This window comes from Haliotis rubra, unplaced genomic scaffold (genome assembly GCF_003918875.1).
Source record: "Haliotis rubra isolate DU_JTF1 unplaced genomic scaffold, ASM391887v1 Scf73, whole genome shotgun sequence".
NCBI lineage: Eukaryota > Metazoa > Mollusca > Gastropoda > Lepetellida > Haliotidae > Haliotis > Haliotis rubra.
Genome location: NW_025767446.1, coordinates 2,539,978 through 2,565,985, shown reverse-complemented (window position 1 = coordinate 2,565,985; position 26,008 = coordinate 2,539,978). Strand labels below are relative to the sequence as shown.

The 26,008-nt window shown below is 40.5% G+C and overlaps 1 protein-coding gene across 2 annotated transcripts in view; it reads left to right on the top strand.

Annotated features, from left to right (window-relative positions):
• Positions 1–12,668, top strand: part of LOC124259608 (sialin-like) — a 43,359-nt gene extending 30,691 nt beyond the window's left edge. For both annotated transcript variants that reach the window (XM_046693770.1, XM_046693771.1), the window contains exons 2-10: positions 412–677; positions 2,501–2,737; positions 3,554–3,641; positions 5,130–5,216; positions 8,083–8,216; positions 9,101–9,250; positions 9,764–9,896; positions 10,738–10,979; positions 11,985–12,668. In XM_046693770.1, the coding sequence (XP_046549726.1) occupies positions 412–677; positions 2,501–2,737; positions 3,554–3,641; positions 5,130–5,216; positions 8,083–8,216; positions 9,101–9,250; positions 9,764–9,896; positions 10,738–10,979; positions 11,985–12,278 (1,631 nt within the window). In that variant the 3' untranslated portion in view covers positions 12,279–12,668. The remainder of the gene's footprint in view (positions 1–411; positions 678–2,500; positions 2,738–3,553; positions 3,642–5,129; positions 5,217–8,082; positions 8,217–9,100; positions 9,251–9,763; positions 9,897–10,737; positions 10,980–11,984) is intronic.
• The last annotated feature ends 13,340 nt before the right edge of the window (positions 12,669–26,008 follow it).

Sequence of the window (26,008 nt, the reverse complement as noted above, 5' to 3'; positions counted from 1 at the left end):
TTCAAACGTTTTGTCGTCGGCAACCATTCCCCAACATGCTGGGATTGAGCATGGGTTGGTTTGTGTCAAATATTTCCTAAAATTCAAATTTGTCCTATGTTTCTTTTTTTAAGAGTATATTATGGATGCCAAATTTATAAATAAATAAAAGATAGATATGAAATATATGAATAAATAAATATTGAATTATAATAAATAAATACATATATATATATATATATATATATATATATATATAATAAATAAATAAATAGTAATAAATGAATGAATGAATGAATAGATTATAAAATATATATATAACGAATAATGAATGAATGAATGAATGAATGAATGAATGAATGAATGAATGAACAAGATTATAATATTAATTGTAATAACAAAAATTATGAGTGGACCGTTTTATTACGACAGAATGTGCTGTAATAGTGCCATGGTGGAGACGTCGCCGTTACTGGCTGTCAGCGTTGCTGTTCCTGGGATTCGCTTTCTTTACAACCATGCGAGCCAATCTAAGCATTGTGATTGTGTGCATGGTGAAACATGGCAGTCCACACAACGCGACTAACCTGGCTTACAATGGTTCTGATTGGTCCAACACGACATATAGCGTCAGAGGAACAGAGACGGACAGTGGCAAGTGTCCCAGCAGAACCGTACCTGGATCATCAAATGAACAGGTGAGTGTTTCACCGATCTTTACTTTCCATATGAAAGCTTCACCAATCAAACACATCATTACTTTCACTATGAAAGTCTCACAAATAAAAAACATCGTCACCTTCTCTCTGGGACTTTCACCAATCAAACACAACGGTACTTCTCTATGAGTGTTTCGCCAATCAAACATCGTTACTTACCCTATGGGCGTTACATCTATGAAACACATCTTTACTTTCCTTGTGAAAGCTTCACCATCAAACATATCATTACCTTGTCTATGAGTGTTTCACCAATCAAACACATCGTTACTTCACTATGAGCGTTTTACCAATCAAACACATCGTTACTTCTCTATGAGCGTTTCACCAATCAAACACATCGTTACTTCTCTATGGGTGTTTCACCAATCAAACACATCGTTACTTCTCTATGGGTGTTTCACCAATCAAACATATCGTTACCTCTCTATGGGTGTTTCACCAATCAAACACATCGTTACTTCTCTATGAGCGTTTCACCAATCAAACACATCGTTACTTCTCTGTGGGTGTTTCACCAATCAAACATATCGTTACCTCTCTATGGGTGTTTCACCAATCAAACACATCGTTACTTCTCTATGAGCGTTTCACTAATCAAACATATAGCTACTTCTCTATGGGTGTTTCACCAATCAAACACATTGTTACTTCTCTATGAGCGTTTCACTAATCAAACATATCGTTACTTCTCTATGAGCTTTTCACCAATCAAACACATCGTTACTTCTCTATGAGCGTTTCACCAATCAAACATATCGTTACTTCTCTGTGGGTGTTTCACCAATCAAATACATCGTTACTTCTCTATGGGTGTTTCACCAATCAAACATATCGTTACTTCTCTATGGGTGTTTCACCAATCAAACACATCGTTACTTCTCTATGAGCGTTTCACCAATCAAACATATCGTTACTTCTCTATGGGTGTTTCACCAATCAAACATATCGTTACTTCTCTATGGGTGTTTCACCAATCAAACATATCGTTACTTCTCTATGAGCGTTTCACCAATCAAACATATCGTTACTTCTCTATGGGCGTTTCACCAATCAAATACATCGTTACTTCTCTATTGGTGTTTCACTAATCAAACATATAGTTACTTCTCTATGGGTGTTTCACCAATCAAACACATTGTTACTACTCTATGAGCGTTTCACCAATCAAACACATCGTTACTTCTCTATGAGCGTTTCACTAATCAAACATATCGTTACTTCTCTATGGGTGTTTCACCAATCAAACACATCGTTACTTCTCTATGAGCGTTTCACCAATCAAACACATCGTTACTTCTCTGTGGGTGTTTCACCAATCAAACATATCGTTACTTCTCTATGAGCGTTTCACCAATCAAACACATTGTTACTTCTCTATGAGCGTTTCACCAATCAAACATATCGTTACTTCTCTGTGGGTGTTTCACCAATCAAACACATCGTTACTTCTCTATGGGTGTTTCACCAATCAAACGCATCGTTACTTCTCTATGTGTGTTTCACCAAAGTAAGATAGGTCATAAAAAATGTGCAATTTTGGCAACTTCATGGCACATGTATAGTGCTGACAATTGTTAAAGCTTACAATAAATTTGAACCTTATCAACAAATCATGGCCAAAAAGTAAACGCAACTTTTCATAGCTACTTGAGACACTTTTAAGAAGATGGTCCATTTGAGCTTTTTTGCGGGCTGGATGAGAAGAATCAGTAATACATTTGAAGAAATTGAATGTAACCTTCACTTTATTTGTAGACCTCGGTATTCTTCAGGAACCAGTGTGCTACTTTGTGTTGCAGGATGGCGAGTTTGAGTGGAGCAAGGAGCTGCAGGGGGTCCTCCTGGGAGGGTATTTTTGGGGTTACTCCGTGGGCTTCCAGATTCTGGGAGGATGGTTGTCTCAGAGATACGGACCCAGGAAGATGCTAGCTGTCGGGATGCTTCCAGCTGCAGTGGGGTGTATCTTGAGTCCATTGGCCGTGAGAATCAGCCCCTTCCTGTTCCTGGCGGTGAGGATTGTCACAGGCATTACCACAGTAAGTAGCCGAGTCTGGAGCGGATCTGTGCCAGGATCTTGGTCACCACATTGTCGTCTTTTGCTATGAAGTTGGGATTTTACTGGCTTCATTATTTCCTATTATTCTGATTCGTATTTTCATTTCTTAAAACTCTGACGCAAGCAAAATCAGCATAATTAACCTATCGTTGAGAAATTGGCAACGAGTGTTTAAAGAAGATGTGGTTTGGTAGTTGTAATCTGAAATTACAGATGTACCCTTTCCCATACCCTTTCAAGCATTCTCATGTACAACATTAAGTACCAACCCCCCCCAACCCGAACCTCCACCCAAACAAAATAATCTTAACAGTAACAAAATCAATAGTACACACTGTCAATCAGTTCACACTATATGACATCATTATTCCTTTCTCGCTGTAATCTATCCACCCTCTTCACCGTTTTTCATTGTGAACTATCCAACTTCTCCATTCTTTCTCGCTGTAAACTGCCCACCCAATCCATCCAGTCTCACTGTAAACCGCCCACCCAATCCACCCTGTCTCACTGTAAACTACTCACCCAATCCACCCTGTCTCACTGTAAACATCCCACCCTGTCCATCCTGTCTCACTGTAAACCGCCCACCCTGTTTCACTGTAAACAGCCCACCCTGTCCACCCTGTCTCACTGTAAACAGCCCACCTTGTCCACCCTGTCTCACTGTAAACAGCCCACCCTGTCCACTCTGTTTCACTGTAAACTGCCCACCCAATCCACCCTGTCTCACTGTAATCTGTCCACCCTATCCACCCTTTAACACTATAAAAGTTCCAGTCTGTCTTCTCCCCAGAGTGTGATGTTTCCGTCAGGACCTGTATTCTGGTCTCGATGGGCTCCACCAGAAGAATGGAGCCGCCTTCTCACTACTACAAACGCGGGTAAGACGATACAGTCCCCGGACGATACAGTCCCCGTGTTGGAAAAAGCACATCAAACGGGCTAACCGAGATAACCTTGAACAGAGGTCCCCAAATTCTCCACCCTGAATACTCATTTACCATACGTGTGTCATCCTCCTCGGTACAAATGTTATGCACACATATGTAATCTCTTGGAATTTGGGGTGTTTTTTTAACGTATCATTCGATGACCTGGACGCCAAATTTGAGTTCATAGGTTTGCTGGTGAAACGGATCTTTCCACCAAAATACATGCAGTTTGAACTAGAAGTTTACGTAACTGCTTCCATCGCCCTTATTCAGCATGAAATAATACAGGCCTTTGGACGGAGATGTCTACAGTGCTCGGTAACGTATTGTAACCCGTGGACTCGACTTCTGCTGGAGTCCTTGACAAACTAGTACACTCTGGGGCATGACTCACTACAATAGTCATGTCACGTTTACACTTTCGCCTTACAACATTTTTAACAGCTAGGTACATCAGAAATAGAACTAGGTTTGTCTGCCCGAATAACATAAAAACTCGCTAGACTTGCTTGATTCCTTTGTCTTCGGGCACATCACTGAAAGAAGAATCAGACTTGCCTGAAGGCACGGCAGAAAGAAAGAGCCAGACTTTCTTGTCTGAAGGCACACCAGAAAGCTAAATATTTTTGTCTTTATGCACATACGAAAATCTAGATTTCTTTTGTCTGGAGGCACATAACTGAAAGAAGAACTAGCCCCTTGTCTTAAGGCACCCAGAAAACAAGTTTCCTTACTCTATACACACAAGAACATCTAGATCTTCGGGAAAAGAAGGACTAAATTTGTTTGCAATGAGGCACTTCGAGATAAGAACTAGATTTGCTTGTCCGAGGGCACAGTGGAAAAGAATCAGATTTGTTTGGCTTTCAGGCTCTCCAAAAACAAACAAGCTTGTCTCTATGCACACACAAGATGTGTTTGTCGATATGCACACCAGATGATCTAGATTTGTTTCGTAATTCCAACAGAGGAAAACCTATTTATAGTATCTTTATGCACATCGGAAGATCTTGATTCGCTCGTCTTTATTCAGAAAGACGGTCTATATGTGCGCGTAACATGGAGACACTATCTATTTCTGTAGTTGGCCCAAAGTACCTATCTGGATGGTTTTAATACCACGTTTTACATTTATCACAAGAATTCGACGCTTAGTTGCAGAATAGGGGTGTATGTTTATGACGTCATAAATGTGACCACATGTATTGGTTAGATGGTTTTCGGACTTGAATATACAGTCGAACATCGTTGTGTCGAACGTTTATGTGTCGAAGTTACGGTGGTCTCCAAGTAAAAATGGGTAACTGCGTATTCCTTTTTAGTAATTATTTTGCAATTGTTTCGAACCTCGGATCTCTCGAAGTACTTGCAAAGGTCCCTTCGACACGACGGTATGTGTATCAGTATAACAACACTGTAACAATTCTTTTCACGCAGGTGGCGAGTTCGGACATGCTATTGCATTCCCGATTAACGGACTGTTGTGCAAGTACGGTGGCTGGGAGATGCCATTTTACGTAGTGGGTGAGTCCCTTTAAGTATGTGAGTGTGTTTAGTTTTACGACGCTTTTAGCAATATTACAGCAATATCACGGTGGGGGACACCAGAAATGGGCTTCGCTCCGAGTCCCTTTAAGACACGTATATACTGACGGTGTTCAAGGAGATTCTATGAATAATAGTAAGAAGGAAGAAGCCTATGTCAACAGCGATGTCAAATCCCTCGACAACACTTATAGGGTATCTGTGTCAGTATGAAAAACAATTTTGGGTTAAGTATGTGTTACGTGATCTCAGGTTTCAGCGTGTTCAGTTTCTATTTGATGTCAGTCGAAAACTCTCCTTCTCAGCAAATATTATGTTTAAACTTGCAAGATATAGGTTGAACCGCTGTACCATTATACAATGTCAGGAGCCAGAACTAGGCGTCGCTGCCCCCATTCAAATGGTCACGATATGGCGTTGATTTGTCCTGTGCAAATGTTGTATTCTTTACTGGAGAATATCGGTTATTGTGTTGCAGAGTAGGTGGCTGAACAGAATCTGAGTGGATCACCTAAAACTCAGGTGACAGCTACAGGGTTAGGTCAAGGAAACATCTTTCGTCCCTAGCTCTTCGACCAGCTTAAGTCAATGTTAGGGCGCTCAACAAAATAATATCATGTTCGTGTTTTAACTTCTGTCGAAGGGGAATGTGTGTGTGCGTGGGTGTTTATGTGTGTGCGTGGGTGTTTATATGTGTGCATGTTTATGTGTGTGCGTGATTTCTTTTTTTGTGTGTGTGTGTGTTTGTGTTAAAAATGTATTCAGTGTGAGAAAATCCTTTTTTCAAATTCACTGCAGACTAAGCAATATATATTATCTTGATTTCAACTTTGTAGCAAAAGTTGCCATGTTCCCGATATGCTGAGGTGATAAAGAGATTCCGTATATACTAGGTGCATTAAGAAATCTGAGTTGTGGTTCGGTCCAAAACTGGCTTTGAGAAAGAACATTGTTTTGAATCATCGGAACTAAAACTCCGATAACCATAGAAATGCTTTATAATTAATTTAAAAGAACCTTTACATTTTATTATTTAAAAGAACATTTAAGATAATGTTTATTTCCATATTCATATTTATGAGACGATTTTATATAAATGTTTATCTAAAAATTTGAGTTAACTAAAGGTTTACCTAGGATGGCACCAATAGTAACTAAACGTAAACCCCGTTATTCCGGACGATGCCGTTCAAAGAGAAATGTTCTTTCATAACAAAAAGTGGATGCATATGCAGTATCTATTGTCGATATAGTGCTTCATAACAGTGAGTGACCAGTAAGAGGGTTTTACGTATTAACGAGGTTCATCAGACGAGAGGTTCAGGATTATTGCGATGTATCCAACTTCGAACTTACTCATGTCGGCTCTTCAGAGCTCTGTTTTTGTTTAAAGTTATTGTTTTGTTTACACAATAAAATGTGCTATGTCAATTTTCTACACCAATGGCTCAGGTCGTCACTTTCTTATGAAATGTAGAGCCAGATCACGTGAGATATATATGGCCAAGTGAGGGAGGAATCTAGGAAGCGTTCCTACAATCACCCACTGTCATCTGTGCAGGAAACGTTCACTTGTGTAAACCTGTGATCGAAACAAAAATGGATCTCTCATATCGTACCCTTTCTAAAATTCTAACCCAGGTCCTAGGTGTGAAGAACAATCGCAGTACCCAGGTTGATACCCTGTTGCCCTGTATGTAGGTTGGTTGGTTCCAGCTATATGGCGGCGATCTGTAAATAATCAAATCTGGTCCAGACAATCAAGTAATCAACAGCGTGAGCATCAATCTCAGTGTGTGTGTGTGTGTGTGTGTGTGTGTGTGTGTGTGTGAGAAAGAGAGAGAGAGACAAGTCAAAACATTGATCACCCAACAGTCTCGTTTCCTGTTGACTGGGTTCCGTCCTATTGCGCAACAATAACCAGTCCAGAATTTTGAGACAAATTCATTTATCTGGATACATAAATATTAATCAGTATTATTTGATACATCTAAGCACTTGTATATTGCGACACTACGCTCCTTCTTATCCTTGCAAACACGTCGTGCAGCGTGCTCTGTCGTACAGCTAGCTCTGACAAACGGAAACCTGGAAATCGTGGAAATCTCAAAACGAGGCTCTGCCGCAAGAAATGTTTGACGGTCTGGTACGGATTTGATATTATACCAATTACATTGTGCGTTACAGAACTACATTGAATAAGCGCAAAAAATAACAGGCGAGTCCAATGAGCCAGATGCATTGGGAATCATTTTACGACCTCATCAAACAGAGGCAGTCTGTGACGTCTTAGTTAAGCTCAGGCTGCCCACACATCGCCATAAAATATAGTAATACGATGTTATTAAAGTTTAACATTAAAATACATTGGTAAATACCATTTTCTTATGAAACAGGGAATTAGAATTCAGTGTAACCATAGTTGTTTGTGATGTCTATTTTCACTTTCACACGAGGAAATTCGGATCGGCTGAAAAGTAGGTCATTGTCTGAATAGGTTAATGAGACTCATGTTTCGGTTTGTGTGTGTGTGTGTTAGAGAGAGAGAGAGAGAGAGAGAGAGAGAGAGAGAGAGAGAGAGAGAGAGAGAGAGAGAGAGAGAGAGAGAGAGAGAGAGAGAGAGAGAGAGAGAGAGAGAGAGAGAGAGAGAGAGAGAGAGAGAGAGAGAGAGCTAGCCTTATTGTTAAGGTATTCGCTGGTGGTCACACCGACGACTCGTGTTCGATACCGGGTATCCCCGCCCATACATTGCAACGTCATGACTCTATACACCATCTCTCACTTCATGTGGTGTGCCACTGTTTTGTGCTCTCATAGCTTGGACATCTTATGCTCACTTTGACAGGTAGCCTGTCTGTCATCTGGTGCATCGTCTGGCTACTCGTATCTAGGGATTCTCCGTCAGAGATGCCGGGAATTACCGAGGCCGAAAAGAATTACATTGAGACATCTATCGGTGATCGTGTGACATCCAAACGCGTAAGTAAAAATCTCTCGCCAGAAAAGTAACAGGAAATACTCCCCAGGGCACTAATCTGAATATATTAAATGCCACATTAGCATTGGTACTCACTCCATCGACCATCGGTCGTGCTGGTTCAGGCTAAGTAATTTTCTTCAAGTTGACGTGTTACGTTCAATGTTACTAACGAATGCTGTACAATGCCACGCATCAGTCAACCCATGTTTAAGCTGATGCCGTGTTGTACATTATTACACTTTAAGTCAATCCACGTTGTATATTGTCATTCACCAACTCAGTCCATATGAACCCGTGAAGGTCCGGGTTAGAATTGGTCTTTAGCAACCCATGTTTGCCCTCAGAGCCGACTAATGGAATCGGGTCCGGCTCGCTGACTTGGTTGACACATGTCATCGTATCCCAACTGCGTAGATCGATGCCCATGCTGTTGATCACTGGATTAGCTTATCCAGACATGATTATTTTACAGACCGCCTCCATATAGCTGAAATATTGCTGGGTACGGCGTTAAACAACAAACTACCTATCCAATCCATATAAGGGGTGGTGGGGTAGCCTTGTGGTTAAAGCGTTGGCTCGTCATGCCGAAGATCCCGGTTCGAATCCCCACATGGGTACAATGTGTGAAGCCCATTTCTGGTGTTCCCCGCCGTGATGTTGCTGGAATATTGCTAAAAGCGGCGTAAAACCAAACTCCTTCAGTCAGTCCATATAAACTGACACGATGTTTTACATTGCCACGTTTTAAGCCAATCCACATAAACTGACGCCGAGATATGCATTGTCACATGTCACTCGGTCGACTTAGTTTGAATTTGCTTTTGGAAGCCATACTATGTCATACTAATGTGCTGCTGTAACTGTTCCGTTGTCGTTGTAGACGTACAAGACGCCTTGGTGCCAGATGCTGTCCTCCCGGCCGGTGTGGGCATGCGTGATTAGTCACATGACCGCTAACTTCTTTTTCTACATGATACTAACACAGGCACCCACCTTCCTCAACGAGATACTCAAGTTTGACATAACATCGGTATTGTGTTTCCGAGTTAATATTCTACACATTTACTTCAAATTCATTGACGGGATGTAGGGTAGCACAGTGGTTAAAGCGTTCACTCGTCGCGACGAAGACCCATGTTGGGTTCCCCACATGGATACAATGTGTGAAGCCAATTTCTGGTGTCTCCGCCGCGATTTTGCAGGAATATTCAATTTACTAAAAGCGGCGTAAAAACCAAACTCACTCTGTAAATCAGTTAACAGATTAACAGAGGCACCAAACCCGAGGTACCGAGAAGAATGGGAAGTCAGACAACTTGGTGCTTACTCAAATTCACTGATTTCAAGTTCTATGTTCTGGTTTATATACTGGCACTTTTATTAAACATGAGACCATTCTTCATTAATAATTCCGTTCTATATCATTGAAATTAAAATTGTGATTAAGTCACAGTTCGAAATGTAGATGCTATCCTTAACGTTGCAATGTGTCAATATCTGCGCATGCGCCCACCTTTTCACGTTAGCCTGCTTCGTGTTGCAGAACGGGTTCTACTCCTCTCTCCCGTACGTGGTGTTGGTGAGCCTGGTGATGCCGATAGGGGCGCTGTCTGACTACCTCACAACCAAAGGCTTCCTCAGTTTGAGTGGCGTCAGGAAGGTCATGAACACTCTAGGTAATATCTGATGAGTCAGCATTCTGCGTGCGTGCGTGCGTGCGTGTGCGTGCGTGCGTGTGTTTACTTCGCCGGATCACGGGATAAAACAAGTCTCAGCCATCACTTGGTGATTTGGCAGATTCTGTGTCAGTGTGAATGCATGTTCAGGATTTGCCATTTGGCTGTTGGCCACGATTCTAAAATAAGACGTAACATATTGCTGGTTATGAGAGGAGACTGGACTGGATAGAGTAGCCAGACTTTGTATCTAGGTGATGTGTCCAAATCAGCGATGACACCAGGTCTTCGCAAACATATCTATATTGGTTTCATACATCAACAACCAACACCTTCCGGTATAAATGAACAAAAGATGTATGTGTATATGATATACAAAATGTAAAATTATTATATCTTTATCAAGTATGCAACCGGGTCGTGTGACCCAGTCGTAATAAGAAATGTCATACTTGTTCTCGTCACATTGCGGCTGAAATCTTTCCTATGTGTCGTCACGGCGGTGGGGTAGTCTAGTGGTTAAAGCGTTGGCTCGTCACGCCGAAGACCCGGGTTCGAATCCCCACATGGGTACAATGAGTGAAGCCCATTTCTGGTGTCCCCGCCGTGATGTTGCTGGAATATTGCTAAAAGCGGCGTAAAACCAAACTCAGTCAGTCAGTCAGTCCTATGTGTCGTCACACTTTTAACTCTCTCACTCAACCATATATTTCTGATAGTCCACAAGAGTTAAACGCAAGATTGAACAAACGTTATGGACGACAACTTCTTTCATTTCGTGAGTGCGAAAATGCCATTCAAAGAAACGAGTTAAAAACGCTCCCTTGTGTCTTCTCTCAAGGTATGCTGATACCTGCTGCGTTTCTTCTTGGTCTGGCTCATCTCCCCTGCTCAGAACCGCTGGTAGGTGTCGCTCTCATCGCCGCCTCTGTCGGAACATTCGCCTTCTGCTTCCTCGGGCACATCGTCAACATGGCCGACATAGCCGTGATGCATGCTGGGACTTTAGCAGGTTTCTCAAACACGCTAGCCTCGATGCCGGGAATAATCGCGCCATACGTAGTCGGGTACATAACTAAACAGGTAAGCCCATCTACACGCAGTGTGTTTGTTATAACTCTGTGAATTATTAGTCTGATGTGTTGGACAATATGTAAACATGTTTATTGGGTTTTTTATATTAATTTCTGCATCCTATGATGATATTATCCAGTACTTCATGGAGACTTGAAACAGCTTGTACTTCAGGTGTTACCCACATTGCGCCTGTCAGGATGATTATCATTCGCTTTTACCTTTCACTTTGAGACCATCCACTTCAGACATTTCACCTCGCTACACTTAACCTTCACCTTGAAACTCTTCGCCTTACAATCAGTCACCACTACACTTTTACTTTGCAATTCATGACCACACACCATGTTATCTCTCAACCTTTCACCTTGCTATCCTTACGTCATGCATCCTTTCCTATCGCCTTGCAAAACCTACTTGACACCCTTCCTTACAACACTTCATTTCAGAGTCTTTTACATTGACCTTTTAACCTTCACCTTTACCTCCCATTTCTTTAATTACCCTTTCGAAAGTCACCTTTCAACTATGTACCTGGAGACAAATCGACACATACCGCAGCTTTGAGTTCTTTGATCAACAGGAATGTCCCGAATGGTTACATCGGCAACAGAAACCGGAAGCGCATATGACATTGTCGCCTTTTATACAGATTAGATGATTGTTATTATACCATTAAAAAAATGTAGGGGATATTCCATTTATATATATCCATACAGATGAAACATTTCCAAAGGAATGGAATAAATTGTTACATTTTCCCTTAATTTCTCTTCATCATCTGTTTCCTCCTTGGCGTCATCATGTGCATTTTATCAATCTTGTAAATCCAATCTCCCCTACTTGTTTTGAATGGTATATATGTATTTGTCGAACTTTTGGTTGACTCCAAGTACAAACTTGGTCCCTGCGTATTTCTTATTCTGTCACCATTTAGCGGTTGTACTAAACTTCGGATAACGTTCAACGTCGACACAACGGTTTTTAACTGTGTTTGCCATTCATCTATTTCAGGGTACTCCGGAAGAATGGCGGACAGCTTTCTACATTGCAGTTGTCCTCAACGTTGTTGGATCTGTCGTCTTCGTCCTCTTCTCGACGGGCACGGCGCAGCCATGGGCTTTACCTGCTGAACTAAATACAACAACAATCATAGACGAACAGGAAAATCCTGACGAGAATCATGAACTTGACACCATGATCATCGTTTCCAATAAAAATGTACCTGATTCTCACAAAAGAGAAATTATAGAAGGAGAACGTCTTATATCGAGCAATAGCAGTATACACAGAGCTCATGACGTATGAGTAGTGATCCACAGAGTGAGTGAGTGAATGAGTCAGTGAGTTGGTGGGTAAGTGAGTGAGTGGGTTGGTGGGTGAGTGAGTGAAAGATGTTGGGTTTTACGCCGTTTTTCATATCAGTGTCTATGAGCGTAATGTAGTAGTATGAATGGTGAGTCTTAAACATCGCTATTTATGTCAAGGCCTGCCAATTCAATGTTGTAGTAAAGTCCAAAATGATGTTGCTTTGTCACTTTTGTGAAAAACACCCCTATCATAATCATAATCAGGGTCCGCTTGCTCAAAGCAGTCTTAACCACGACTTTTGTAACTTTTGTAATATAGGACTTACAATCACCTTAGCTAAGATTACTTTGAGCCCTTGTAACTCCCATAAAATTTTGATAAAAACGATAACCTCTTCATGTCATATTTAGGTTCTAAGAAAAATCACACAGTGATGGATTACGAATTGGTCTTCAGCAACCCACGCTGGTCGTAAGAGGCGATTAACGGGATCGGGTAGTCAGGCTCGCTGATTTGGTTGACACATGTCATCGTATCCCAACTGCGTAGGTCGATGCTCATGCTGCTGCTCACTGGATTGTCTCGTTCAGACTCGATTATTGCAGACCGCCGCCATATAGTTGAAATATTGCTGAGTGCGGCGTAAAACAACAACCAACGAGGTTTCCCGTATTGTCCAGTAGTACAGAACTGTCAACAGATTCAACATTGACAATCAGATTATAAACTGATCAGTCTGCAGCCAGTCTGCAGCATTCCAATGGCCCTCTCCCGCTCTTCTGCTGTTAATCTCGGCATTGTAGTGAATGTATGGTGTGAAATGATAAATCTTGGGGCCTTATATACCCGTTTCCAACAGTTTTCACGTGCATTTCATGCAAGGTGAAGTTACAATGGGTACGTTTTGGCGTTATGCTTCCTTATACAAGGACAGAAATAGGCAAAAGTTTACAGTATCTAAGGGAAAAATTAGTCTTTTCTCGTTTGACGACTCTTCCTAAAACAGTCGAAAGTCATGATGATCCAAAAATTAAACCTCAAGTGGTTGGAATGTGTTTTAAAGAGACAAAAATCCAATTTCAGCATTGGGTCCCTTTTTACGGTAAACAACCATTCTTTCATATCCAAAACCCAACTTTATTACTCTTTGTGAATGTGCATGCATTATCATCATAAACAATATCATTTGGACCCATTTTTAACTGTTTTTTACACTTTTGATTTGAATTTTTACATGATTGAAAATAGGACAATGGACCCCACCTAAACAAACATGTCGATATCCTAATTATCAATGACTTCCTCAGCCTGATGTTTTGACTCAATAGAGTTACATGATTGGTTGTTAAAACATACCAAACCAAAGTCTTCTATCAATATAACATTTTAGGATATTCTAATGTTCAGAGATGTAACATTTCTTTTGGCGTTCAGTTTATATCCCTCAACCTAGGCTCGTTTAGGGACCATTCATAATTTATGTAATTTATGGCTCACCCATTCAGCTTTTCCCATACAGTTTATGCAAAATACTTTTTGATATGAATTTGAATTTCGACGCGACCAATCACCAGTGTTGGTAACTAACGCAGCGTTGTAGGTCAGAAATACACATTACTGTTATATACTGAACAAAAATAGTTAGGGATATATGTAAATTTTGAAATTATGAATAATGATCTATTTATTCATTGACACACTGATAAAATATCAATCATAAAAATACCAATATCCCTAAGTTATTTTGTCTAGTATATGTTTTAGGCATTGTGGAAATAGTTCTGGTCATTTATGTGATTTCTGTGCCAATGTTGGATAAATGAACCAGCCACATACAGCAATACATAAAGTCAAACACCGTTGTGTCGAAGCTATGGTTGTCTCGAACTAACAGGTTGATTCCTACGTATTGCTTGTATAGATATCGGTTTTGTGTCGGATCTCGGATTACTCGAAGTTTTTGCGTTGGTCCCTTCGACTTCGAAACAGCGGTGTTTATCTGTACATTTATGCAATGAACGTAGGGTCAAATATAGAATTGTGTATTACACTGGACGTGAGTCGTGACAAACACAGTGAGGATTTGCCACAGTGATAACACTGCTCCCTACAGCATCCTAGCGAGCCCGACCTGTGTGGTATAGTGTAGTGTCGTGTCGCACGCAAACACCTGGCAGCTGACGGAAACGTTCCCTCACGGATGCTGTGTAGTGTCTTGGTACTGTACAAGTATGGGACTAAGAACACGTTGGAACAATGTAAGGACAGCTGGTTTACATGACCTTTCCCCCTAACCCTTCTAATACAGAAACAATTTTGAAGTTGCTGAAGTTCACTGTTTCAACAGAACAATTCGCTGTTAGAAGATTGTTTACGACAATGGATTCCCGACATAATCATCGTATACATACTACTCAAAAGAGCCAAGAACTATCCGACTATCATGTTAGTTTAGTGTATGTCAAAGTCTGACAGTTGAATAACTGAAATGCGATACAATCGGTGTCCTTAACTATTTCGAGTAGTATATATAACATTTTTATGGAAATACGATGCCGACCTATACTTTTGGAATTATGTACCTGTGTTTTGCAATTATTAAATGGATGTTCGATTGGCATTTTAGAAGATGCTATTTGATGAACATAGAGACCTTTCTGGGTTTCATCTTCTTTGTATTGCCTGTTCTTGCCCCATCATAAGGTAGAACTAAAGTATAGTTCTACCTTGATGATGGGGCCAGAACAAGCCCAGAACTAAAGTATAGTTCTACCTTGATGATGGGGCCAGAACAAGCCCTGAACTAAAGTATAGTTATACCTTGATGATGGTGCCAGAACAAGCCCTGAACTAAAGTATAGTTCTACCTTGATGATGTGGCCAGAACAAGCCCTGAACTAAAGTATAGTTCTACCTTGATGATGGGGCTAGAACAAGCCCTGAAACGTTGTACCAAACAATAAAAAGAAGAGGTAACCCAGAAAAGCCTCTATGATCATCAATTATTAAATGATATAAGCTTTATGAGCGTTGTTCAAATGGTGTCGTTATGATGCGCGGTTACTAAGGGTACGATATTGATACACGGCTGTTAGTGACTACGATAGGTGAGTTGTGTTTAGCACGAACAAGACAGTGTTGCAGTTACTCCACGACGTGTCAGCTTGGGGGGGAACCGGAAGTGACGTATGTTAACTGTTTACCAGTTTGATGCCATCAAAAATGCGAGTATGGCCCTGAAACACCTGGAAAATTAGCCAAGACGAATCTGGGATTCGAATACATGATCCTGTCTCCGTCATGATTAAAGGGAAGTAACTCAGCACTGCCAAGCATGGTGCCTTAGACCACTGGGCCACCAGTAGCTCCCATTCAACAAGACTTTACAAAAACACCGTTTTCATATTGTCAAAAGAGATGTATTTTTATCTCGGATGCTCATTGTATATATTATATATATTTGTATTACATTTTTACCTGATCATATTACATATTATAACACATGTAGTGTGTAGGCTTTTAGGTATGTATTGTGTAGGTGTCTATACACTTCAGTGTGCGATGTGATAAGAGGGATTTATCGCATCACGGACCTTGACCAGAGTCCAGGGCCTAGATTTTCGAAGCTCTCTTAGCGCTAAGGTAGTCGTAAGTGCCATACATTAACATTAACTTACGACTATCTGAGCGCTAAGAAAGCTTCGAAAATCTAGGCCCTGATCAACAAAGCGTTCGTAACGTTACGACCTGTCGTGCCTCTTTAGTTTATCATAGGCTTACGGATGTCGTAGTGCTACGAACGCTCTGTGGATAGGGACCCAGGGCAGTCATGTCTGTCACGATCGAGGTCCTACTATTTTACTTGTTTGTTATTAAGAAACCTGCAGTTTTACAATTGTTCTAATTAGAACCACGCACAAGCCTTTCATTAGGCATAAATTATGTTCATTATATTAAATGTGTACAAAAACAAGTCCCGAAGTACATACTAACTTTTAAATTGCCAAACGGGTTTTCATTGAAACAAACTTAGCTTTGAATTTCTGTCATGTCATTTTTGATGATGTCATGATGTGTAATATGTAGTGTCGTGTAAAACTGTATCTAATATGGGACAATAAAATCTGTTTTATATCCCACTTAACTCTTCTTCTTCATAAGGATCTTAGACAAAACAGACACAGCTTTAACTGACTAAAACAGATTGATTAATTATTGGACGCAACGCGGCAACAACAAAGTTAACATCCTTTAATGTGTCTCCAAACGGGAATTAAAATCTTCCCAGCTTTGAAGCAGAAGACTGGCGAGCGACCTTAACGTTTCTGTGTTTATTTCCAGGCAATATCTTCTCTACATTTGTTTGATTACCTGTTTTTGTCAATCTAATAGTTCGGAGGAAAGAGAAGCCTACTTTTTTTGTAAATGTAAACCTTTTGGTTCAGTTCAAACAATGAAAATGCTCACCGTCAACAGAAGTTTCTTCGGTGGTAGGAGGTCCCAAGATTCACAACGATCGTAATGTGGCGAATTTCAAACAGTACTTAGGCCACAACACAACACTTGTGCCATGTAGCAGATCAAAATAGGTGGGATTATTGTGTTAGGTCGCTGGAAGAAGCGAGGCAGGAGACCAAACCACACTTGGCCCAGTCCTAGCAAGGTCGGCCTGAGTGTATTGAATGAGAAAATACTTTTTCATGTTTTTGTTTCGCTGGTATCACAGAATGGAGACCCATCTGTCACAATCCCATATAAGTGATTAAAGGTTATTTTGTAATATTTGTTTTAGAAACCTCTAGCTATAATAAAATTACGGTCCGAGGCGGAATACTTGCCAACTATTTGAAATAACTAGAATGAGTTAATAGGAGAGCTTTTGATCTGTTCTCCTACACTCCACTCAGTACTTCAAACAACACAACACTTAAATGGTATTCTCCACTAAATTTCACAATCTTCTTCATAATCATCATCATCATCATCATCATCATCATCATCATCATCATCATCATCATCATCATCATCAACAACATAAACTCCACATCATATAAACTCAATCAACATATCATAATCATCATAATATACGATATATGACAATGTCGTTCGTGTGATATACAAACAGGATCAGCCCACGCAATATACAAATGCTCGACGTATTATCTTGGCTCGTCAGCACACAAAAAAAACATTCTCACACGTATTATCATGGTTTCACCAGCACATAAAATATGCCAGTACTTATACGTATTATCATGACTCGTCAACACCCACAATATACGTATTCTCACACGTATTATCATAACTCGCCAGCACATACAATATCCCAGTACTCACGCGTATTATCATGGCTCACCAGCACATACAATATGCCAGTACTTATACGTATTATCATGACTCGTCAGCACATACAATATACATATTCTCACAGGTATTATCATGACTCGCCAGCACATACGATATCCCAGTACTCACGCGTATTATCATGGCTCGCCAGCACATACAATATGCCAGTACTCACACGCATTATCATGGCTCACCAGCATATACAATATGCCAATACTCACACGTATTATCATGACTCGCCAGCATATACAATATGCCAGTACTCACACGTATTATCATGGCTCGTCAGCACATACAATATGCCAATACTCACACGTATTATCATGGCTCGCCAGCACATACAATATGCCAATACTCACACGTATTATCATGACTCACCAGCATATACAATATGCCAATACTCACACGTATTATCATGGCTCGTCAGCACATACAATATGCCAGTACTCACACGTATTATCATGACTCGCCAGCATATACAATATGCCAATACTCACACGTATTATCATGACTCGCCAGCACATACAATATGCCAGTACTCACACGTATTATCATGGCTCGTCAGCACATATAATATGCCAGTACCCACACGTATTATCATGACTCGCCAGCTTATACAATATGCCAGTACTCACACGTATTATCATGACTCGCCAGCATATACAATATGCCAGTACTCACACGTATTATCATGGCTCGTCAGCACATATAATATGCCAGTACCCACACGTATTATCATGACTCGCCAGCTTATACCATATGCCAGTACTCACACATATTATCATGACTCGCCAGCATATACAATATGCCAGTTCTCACACGTATTATCATGACTCGCCAGCACATATAATATGCCAGTACCCATACGTATTATCATGACTCGCCAGCACATACAATATGCCAGTTCTCACACGTATTATCATGACTCGTCAGCACATATAATATGCCAGTACCCACACGTATTATCATGACTCGCCAGCTTATACAATATGCCAGTACTCACACGTATTATCATGACTCGCCAGCATATACAATATGCCAGTACTCACACGTATTATCATGGCTCGTCAGCACATATAATATGCCAGTACCCACACGTATTATCATGACTCGCCAGCTTATACAATATGCCAGTACTCACACGTATTATCATGACTCGCCAGCACATATAATATGCCAGTACCCACACGTATTATCATGACTCGCCAGCACATACAATATGCCAATACTCACACGTATTATCATGGCTCGCCAGCACATACAATATGCCAATACTCACACGTATTATCATGACTCACCAGCATATACAATATGCCAATACTCACACGTATTATCATGGCTCGTCAGCACATATAATATGCCAGTACCCACACGTATTATCATGACTCGCCAGCTTATACAATATGCCAGTACTCACACGTATTATCATGACTCGCCAGCATATACAATATGCCAGTACTCACACGTATTATCATGACTCGCCAGCACATACAATATGCCAGTTCTCACACGTATTATCATGACTCGTCAGCACATATAATATGCCAGTACCCACACGTATTATCATGACTCGCCAGCTTATACAATATGCCAGTACTCACACGTATTATCATGACTCGCCAACATATACAATATGCCAGTACTCACACGTATTATCATGGCTCGTCAGCACAAATAATATGCCAGTACCCACACGTATTATCATGACTCGCCAGCTTATACAATATGCCAGTACTCACACGTATTATCATGACTCGCCAGCACATATAATATGCCAGTACCCACACGTATTATCATGACTCGCCAGCACATACAATATGCCAATACTCACACGTATTATCATGGCTCGCCAGCACATACAATATGCCAATACTACACGTATTATCATGACTCACCAGCATATACAATATGCCAATACTCACACGTATTATCATGGCTCGTCAGCACATACAATATGCCAGTACTCACACGTATTATCATGACTCGCCAGCATATACAATATGCCAATACTCACACGTATTATCATGACTCGCCAGCACATACAATATGCCAGTACTCACACGTATTATCATGGCTCGTCAGCACATATAATATGCCAGTACCCACACGTATTATCATGACTCGCCAGCTTATACAATATGCCAGTACTCACATCGTATTATCGTGACTCGCCAGCATATACAATATGCCAGTACTCACACGTATTATCATGGCTCGTCAGCACATATAATATGCCAGTACCCACACGTATTATCATGACTCGCCAGCTTATACCATATGCCAGTACTCACACATATTATCATGACTCGCCAGCATATACAATATGCCAGTTCTCACACGTATTATCATGACTCGCCAGCACATATAATATGCCAGTACCCACACGTATTATCATGACTCGCCAGCACATACAATATGCCAGTTCTCACACGTATTATCATGACTCGTCAGCACATATAATATGCCAGTACCCACACGTATTATCATGACTCGCCAGCTTATACAATATGCCAGTACTCACACGTATTATCATGACTCGCCAGCATATACAATATGCCAGTACTCACACGTATTATCATGGCTCGTCAGCACAAATAATATGCCAGTACCCACACGTATTATCATGACTCGCCAGCTTATACAATATGCCAGTACTCACACGTATTATCATGACTCGCCAGCACATATAATATGCCAGTACTCACACGTATTATCAGGACTCGTCATCACATACAATATGCCTGTACAGATAACTTCTGGCTCAACCATAAAAAACTGAAAGCAAAATCACTGAACACAAGTGATCACATTTCATTTAGATTATATATAAAACACATATACCAACCACAGGTTAATACTGGACTCGAGCGCACAGCAACTGATAATGCACTTCGAAATCGCGCCTTTCCTTATATACTCATAACAGAGCCATCTGGCGGGCATTCTTACCATATAAGTAAACGTCTTATTATTAAATAAATGGGATATTTTAAACAATACATGGGGAGATATATGTCTTGAAGTTGGTAAGATAAGTAATAAGTGAAACGATCATGGAGGGACGTAGGGATAGAAGTCTGAGGAGAAACTGGAGGGATGTGATCGTGATGACACGCAGAGCCGCGAAAGATCACAAGAGACAAACTAAAACATTTCAATTGTTGATTGATTAATTAAATTAGTGAATGTGCGATGTCATGTGGAGAATTTATAGCATAAGTAAATATACGTTAAGCTCAGAGAACAAGAAGTCTCGTTCCAAATTCAGATTCTTCATTCCATTTCACAACTGTTAGTAAATTACATTCTGTACGTGTCTTCTACACTGTCATCAAAACTGCCTACAGTCAACACAGTCAACTATGCACTACTTGATTATTGTTTTATTGTATATCAACTGAAGCCTGAATAGTGTGGTCTGTATCCACTGCATTTAATTAATGGTATTTATCGCAATGTAAATGCTTCAAAGTCGCCTGACACATATCATAACAAGGTTATTATTAATTAGTCTTGGCTTGACTTTAGTTAAAAGCATAAACTTCTGTCACTTCTATCTATCGCATAAAGATCGTGAAAAGATTAACTTTCTGTCAAGGCCATGGCACAATAGGAATACGATATTTTATATTTAATTTGTTTACGAAAAGAAATTGTAACGTTACAAATAAAATCTTCATCCGTCTTTGAAAACAAAAGTATGGAAAATATAACAGATAACGTAGTGCCAAAGTTAATTGCTAAATTTGTTCTTCTAGCGGTATTTACTTGCCTTGTTGTTTTACGAAGTTTGCACCTACCAAAGTCATGCCAGTACCTAATGTACCTGTCCAGTTACAGGTCGCAGGTCGAGTCGCTGCCAGGAAGGGCCATGTACACATGGACAACTGAACAGACACGAAATTGGCCTAAGTCTACGCTCAGCACCAACATCGAGTGGACACACAAGCTACATCACAGTCAATAACAGGCCACCCCTTCTTCCTGGCCACACAACGGTCTGGTGCAAAGCTATCAACTCATTAGCCTCTGTTGAACTTCTTAACGAACCCGGAAGGATGAATCTAATTAAATATAACGGGGAAACATCCAACATGGCTTCCAAACATCTCGCGGTATATGTCCACTGAAGTCAGAGCGCTGACTCCCGCCTGTTTGCTCTGCAAATCAGACATTAGCAAATTTTTGATTTCCTGAATGACATCTCAACCGCCAGAGTATTTGGCTTGTCACGTTACCACTTGACTGCTATCAACACCATTCGCTCAAATTGAAATTTGATAAAAACATGTGTCCTCAATCAGAATATTTCACGTTGATTTCCTTATGTCTTTTGGAAATTAAGGATGTTCATACTGTGATATCAACAGTGTATATATGTGACACATGTATTGTATTGACAGAGATTTGTATCAATACAAATGTTGTACTTTTGTCCACAGAGAACCGGTACCTGACATTCTCCATAACGTACTATTACTATAAACCTGTCTGGCAGCGAAATCTCGATAATATAGAAGGTGCCATCTTTGTATCCTTCTGTTTTAACGTATATAAATTTTGGTACTAATTCAGTAAAGATATTGCACAAGTGTCATCTTGAAGATCCGTGTTAAAAAGTGGTCTTCAGCAAACCATGTTTGTCGTAACAGGGAGACTAACGGGACAAGGTGTTCTGGAAGGCTATTTCGGCTGATCAATGAATGTCGTATCCAAATCGCATGGATCGTTTTGGTACGATGTCAATCACTTGATTATTTACTGGTTTATGTACTGGCCGTCGTCATACATTGCGGCGTTGAACCACAAACAACCACGCTACTGACATAACTTCCCGAAAACGCGGGGTTGGGAATAACGGGATTTCGCTTTACGAGGATTGTTAATATTTTGCTAAAGTATTACCTCAGTTGTCTTAAATTTGATTTTATTATGTTCCTTGTTCTACTGTCATCCAATCAGATGTATCTGTTTTACTGAACACGAGTGAGTGAGTGAGTAGAGTTTTACACTGGAAATGGGTCTCATACATTGTACCCACGTGGGGAATCGAACCGGGTCTTCGGCGCGACATGCGAAAGCCTAACTTTTTAACCACGCAATAACATGACTAATTTTCATTTGAGAAAAACTCAACTGGTATTAGGGATGTACAAAACCATTTATACAGCTTCTAAACTGACTGTGTGTGGTCATTTGATACAATGCTATCCTATGCGCTTATGTTGAACATAATACCTCTTGTTGTCTACGCCGCTTTTAGCGATATTCCAGCAATATCACTCCGGGGGACACCAGAAATGGGCTTCACACATTGTACCCATATGGGCAATCGAACCCCTGGTCTTCAGAGTGAGTATATAAATAGACACGATTTTCTGTCTGACGAATATCATGTGTGGGACAATGACAGTTTCCCATATGTATATATGCATGTTTTGTGTAATTAATTCGTTGTATTTATGGCATTGAATTGCTTGTGCAATGACATATCTGGCTTGTCTACTTTCTATATCAAATGCTAGTCAGATTATTATTATATATCTTTCTATTTAAATCGACTGACTGACTGACTGAGTTTGGTTTTACGCCGCTTTTAGCAATATTCCAGCAACATCACGGCGGGGGACACCAGAAATGGGCTTCACACATTGTACCCATGTGGGGATTCGAACCCGGGTCTTCGGCGTGACGAGCCAACGCTTTAACCACTAGGCTACCCGACCGCCCCTCTAATACATGGTCTATTCGCCAAGGACATAGGACATAATTCCCCGTACATTCAGATGGAATAAAAGAACCTGAAACACTATAATGATAGCCAGGTGTATACAGAGAATCGACAAAAGTTGTTTACTATTTAAAAATCAAAATGATTGTCTAATTAAGAGCTGCGCCATCGTTTCCCCATCTCTTTATTGACCATAACTGTGGTGTCCCATGGCCAAGTGACGTAGACATCGTCTTATCGCGCGGGCGTAATGACGTCACAGACGAAGCAATGTCAGATCACGTTTGTCTTTCAATGGCACCACGTCAATCCCAAATCCCTTTGATGGTGCAGCGCCAATCGCTGACCCTATTGTCTTACATAGTGGGACCGCCTGCTGATATGTCACAGCAAAGTGTAAAACAGATTTCTGGCGAGTTATCGGACCTGATCTTTAAAATATGAAAGCTTTGATTGGGCGCAGGACTGTCACTTGGTTTTCGTATTTACTAGACAATTGAAGAACATGTTTCGGGAGATATTTGGTGATTACCTAGGCATTTCATGTTTGTTTAACGTGTACATTAGTAAGCTGTTTTGGTCTCTCACACAAGTGGGACATTTGTTAACAACTGCATGTGACAGATCTTACAGTTTTGCTTGCCTCTTGGTCAGGTAAAACATTCAGTCAATGCGCCTGTTACAGATTTAGTTAAATCCAAATTTTTGAGAGGGTGTGAAAAACGGTACACAAAAGAAACAACGATGACGGTTTGAAAAACAAATGATGAACCGGTTATGTATTAATTGTTGAAATCAACAGGTCCTAAATGTTTCCCTTTTTAATGTTTGGTTGGTGAAGCCCTTGTGACAATTTGTATGAATTCCTTCCTATAGCTCCTGTCAGGTAATTATCTTTATCCAGAGCATAACCATTAAATGACATGTAACATGTCAACGTCAGTCCACAACCATTTAATATCATGTGAAATATCAACCCCAAAGCATAACCGTTTAATGTCATGTAAATTACCTACGTTAGAGCACAACTATTTAACATCATATAAAATACCTACGCCAGAGCATAACCATTTAATGTCATGCAACATGCCATTGCCAGAGCATAACTATTTAATGTCATGTAAAATACCTTCGTCAGAGTAAAACTATTTAATGTCATGTATAATACCTACGTCAGAGCATGACCATTTAATGTCTTGTAACATGTCATCGCCAGAGCAAAACTACTTCATGTTATATAAAATCCTAACGCCAGAAAATAATCCGATGAAACAGATTCTAATAATTTAGCAGTGAAAATTGTGTGAATGCATCGATGACAATAATTGACGACACCGGGTGTTCGTGATTCAAGGACCCAAACGTGTATGGACATAACATCCTAACACGACACCCGTCTTGAAGTATAATGGGCCATTGAACATGTGTAGGGGACCCAGTTCATACGGTCGTAATAACGATAGGAGAATTTCTGGAATCATCCTAAATGATACTTGGACATCATGTGTTAACAAAGGGTCACTGTTTCCAGCAAAAACTCAAAAATTTATCCTTTAAAACATTGCGATCATAATTCATACATTGATCTTGGAACTAATGTCTATTCCTTGAAACTTCTATCAACGACGTGCCATACTGACATTTCAGTCCACGAAATTCCACACCTTTGAACAATGCTCCTGCAAGACACTTGTAATTTGTGTTTTCCCTGGTAAATCTCAACTCGTGATAATCTCATAATCCCCGCTTTAAAGGCTTGCCAGTCTGCAAATCCCTAATCCCCTGTGGTCAGGAAAATACCAAGGCGGTCTGCCAGCACTCACAGTTGTCTTGTTGAACAATGCTTGTCTTTGACCACAAGGTACAACTCCTCTATGGCATTCCTGACAAAGCCGGTGTTACTGACGTTGACGCAGGTCCAGATTAACTGATTGTTTCTGGTCAAAGGGATTGTTTTGGGGGAAGATGGAACGGCGTTTGATGCTGGGGTCTTTGTAGCTTGTAAAACGTTTTGTTTTGGCTATTCCTTAAGTGTTTCCAGGGTGACTTCGTCCTCAATAACAAACTACGTCATCGGCATTGTTGTGGGGTGGTAGACACAGGCTCTGTTGTTGTGGATATGAATATTTATATGCAGAGAATTATCCAGCTAAGTTTAAAGAGATTTAATATTTCAAATATATCACCACGTACATAGTTAATATTGCCGATAAGTCAAAAGTGACACAGGTGTTGGATATCTAAGATTTAAGTGAAACACACGAGGTAGACAAGATGCCCAAGAACATCTTAAAGAATAGAGGATACGAACCCAAAATCACATTTCAGGCCTGAATGCCGTTATCAGAGTCAGCCCAAATCTGACATGTTGCTTTCTTCATATTTATTAGGGCGGTAGGGTAGTCTAGTGGTTAAAGCGTTGGCTCGTCACGCCGAAGACCCGGGTTCGAATCCCCACATGGGTACAATGAGTGAAGCCCATTTCTGGTGTCCCCCGCCGTGATATTGCTGGAATATTACTAAAAGCGGCGTAAAAAACCAAACTCAGTCAGTCAGTCAGTCATATTTATTACTACAAATATGTTCATGACCACCCGCTTCGTTCATATCACTACAGATCATTACGATAAATAGAACATGGTACTACTGG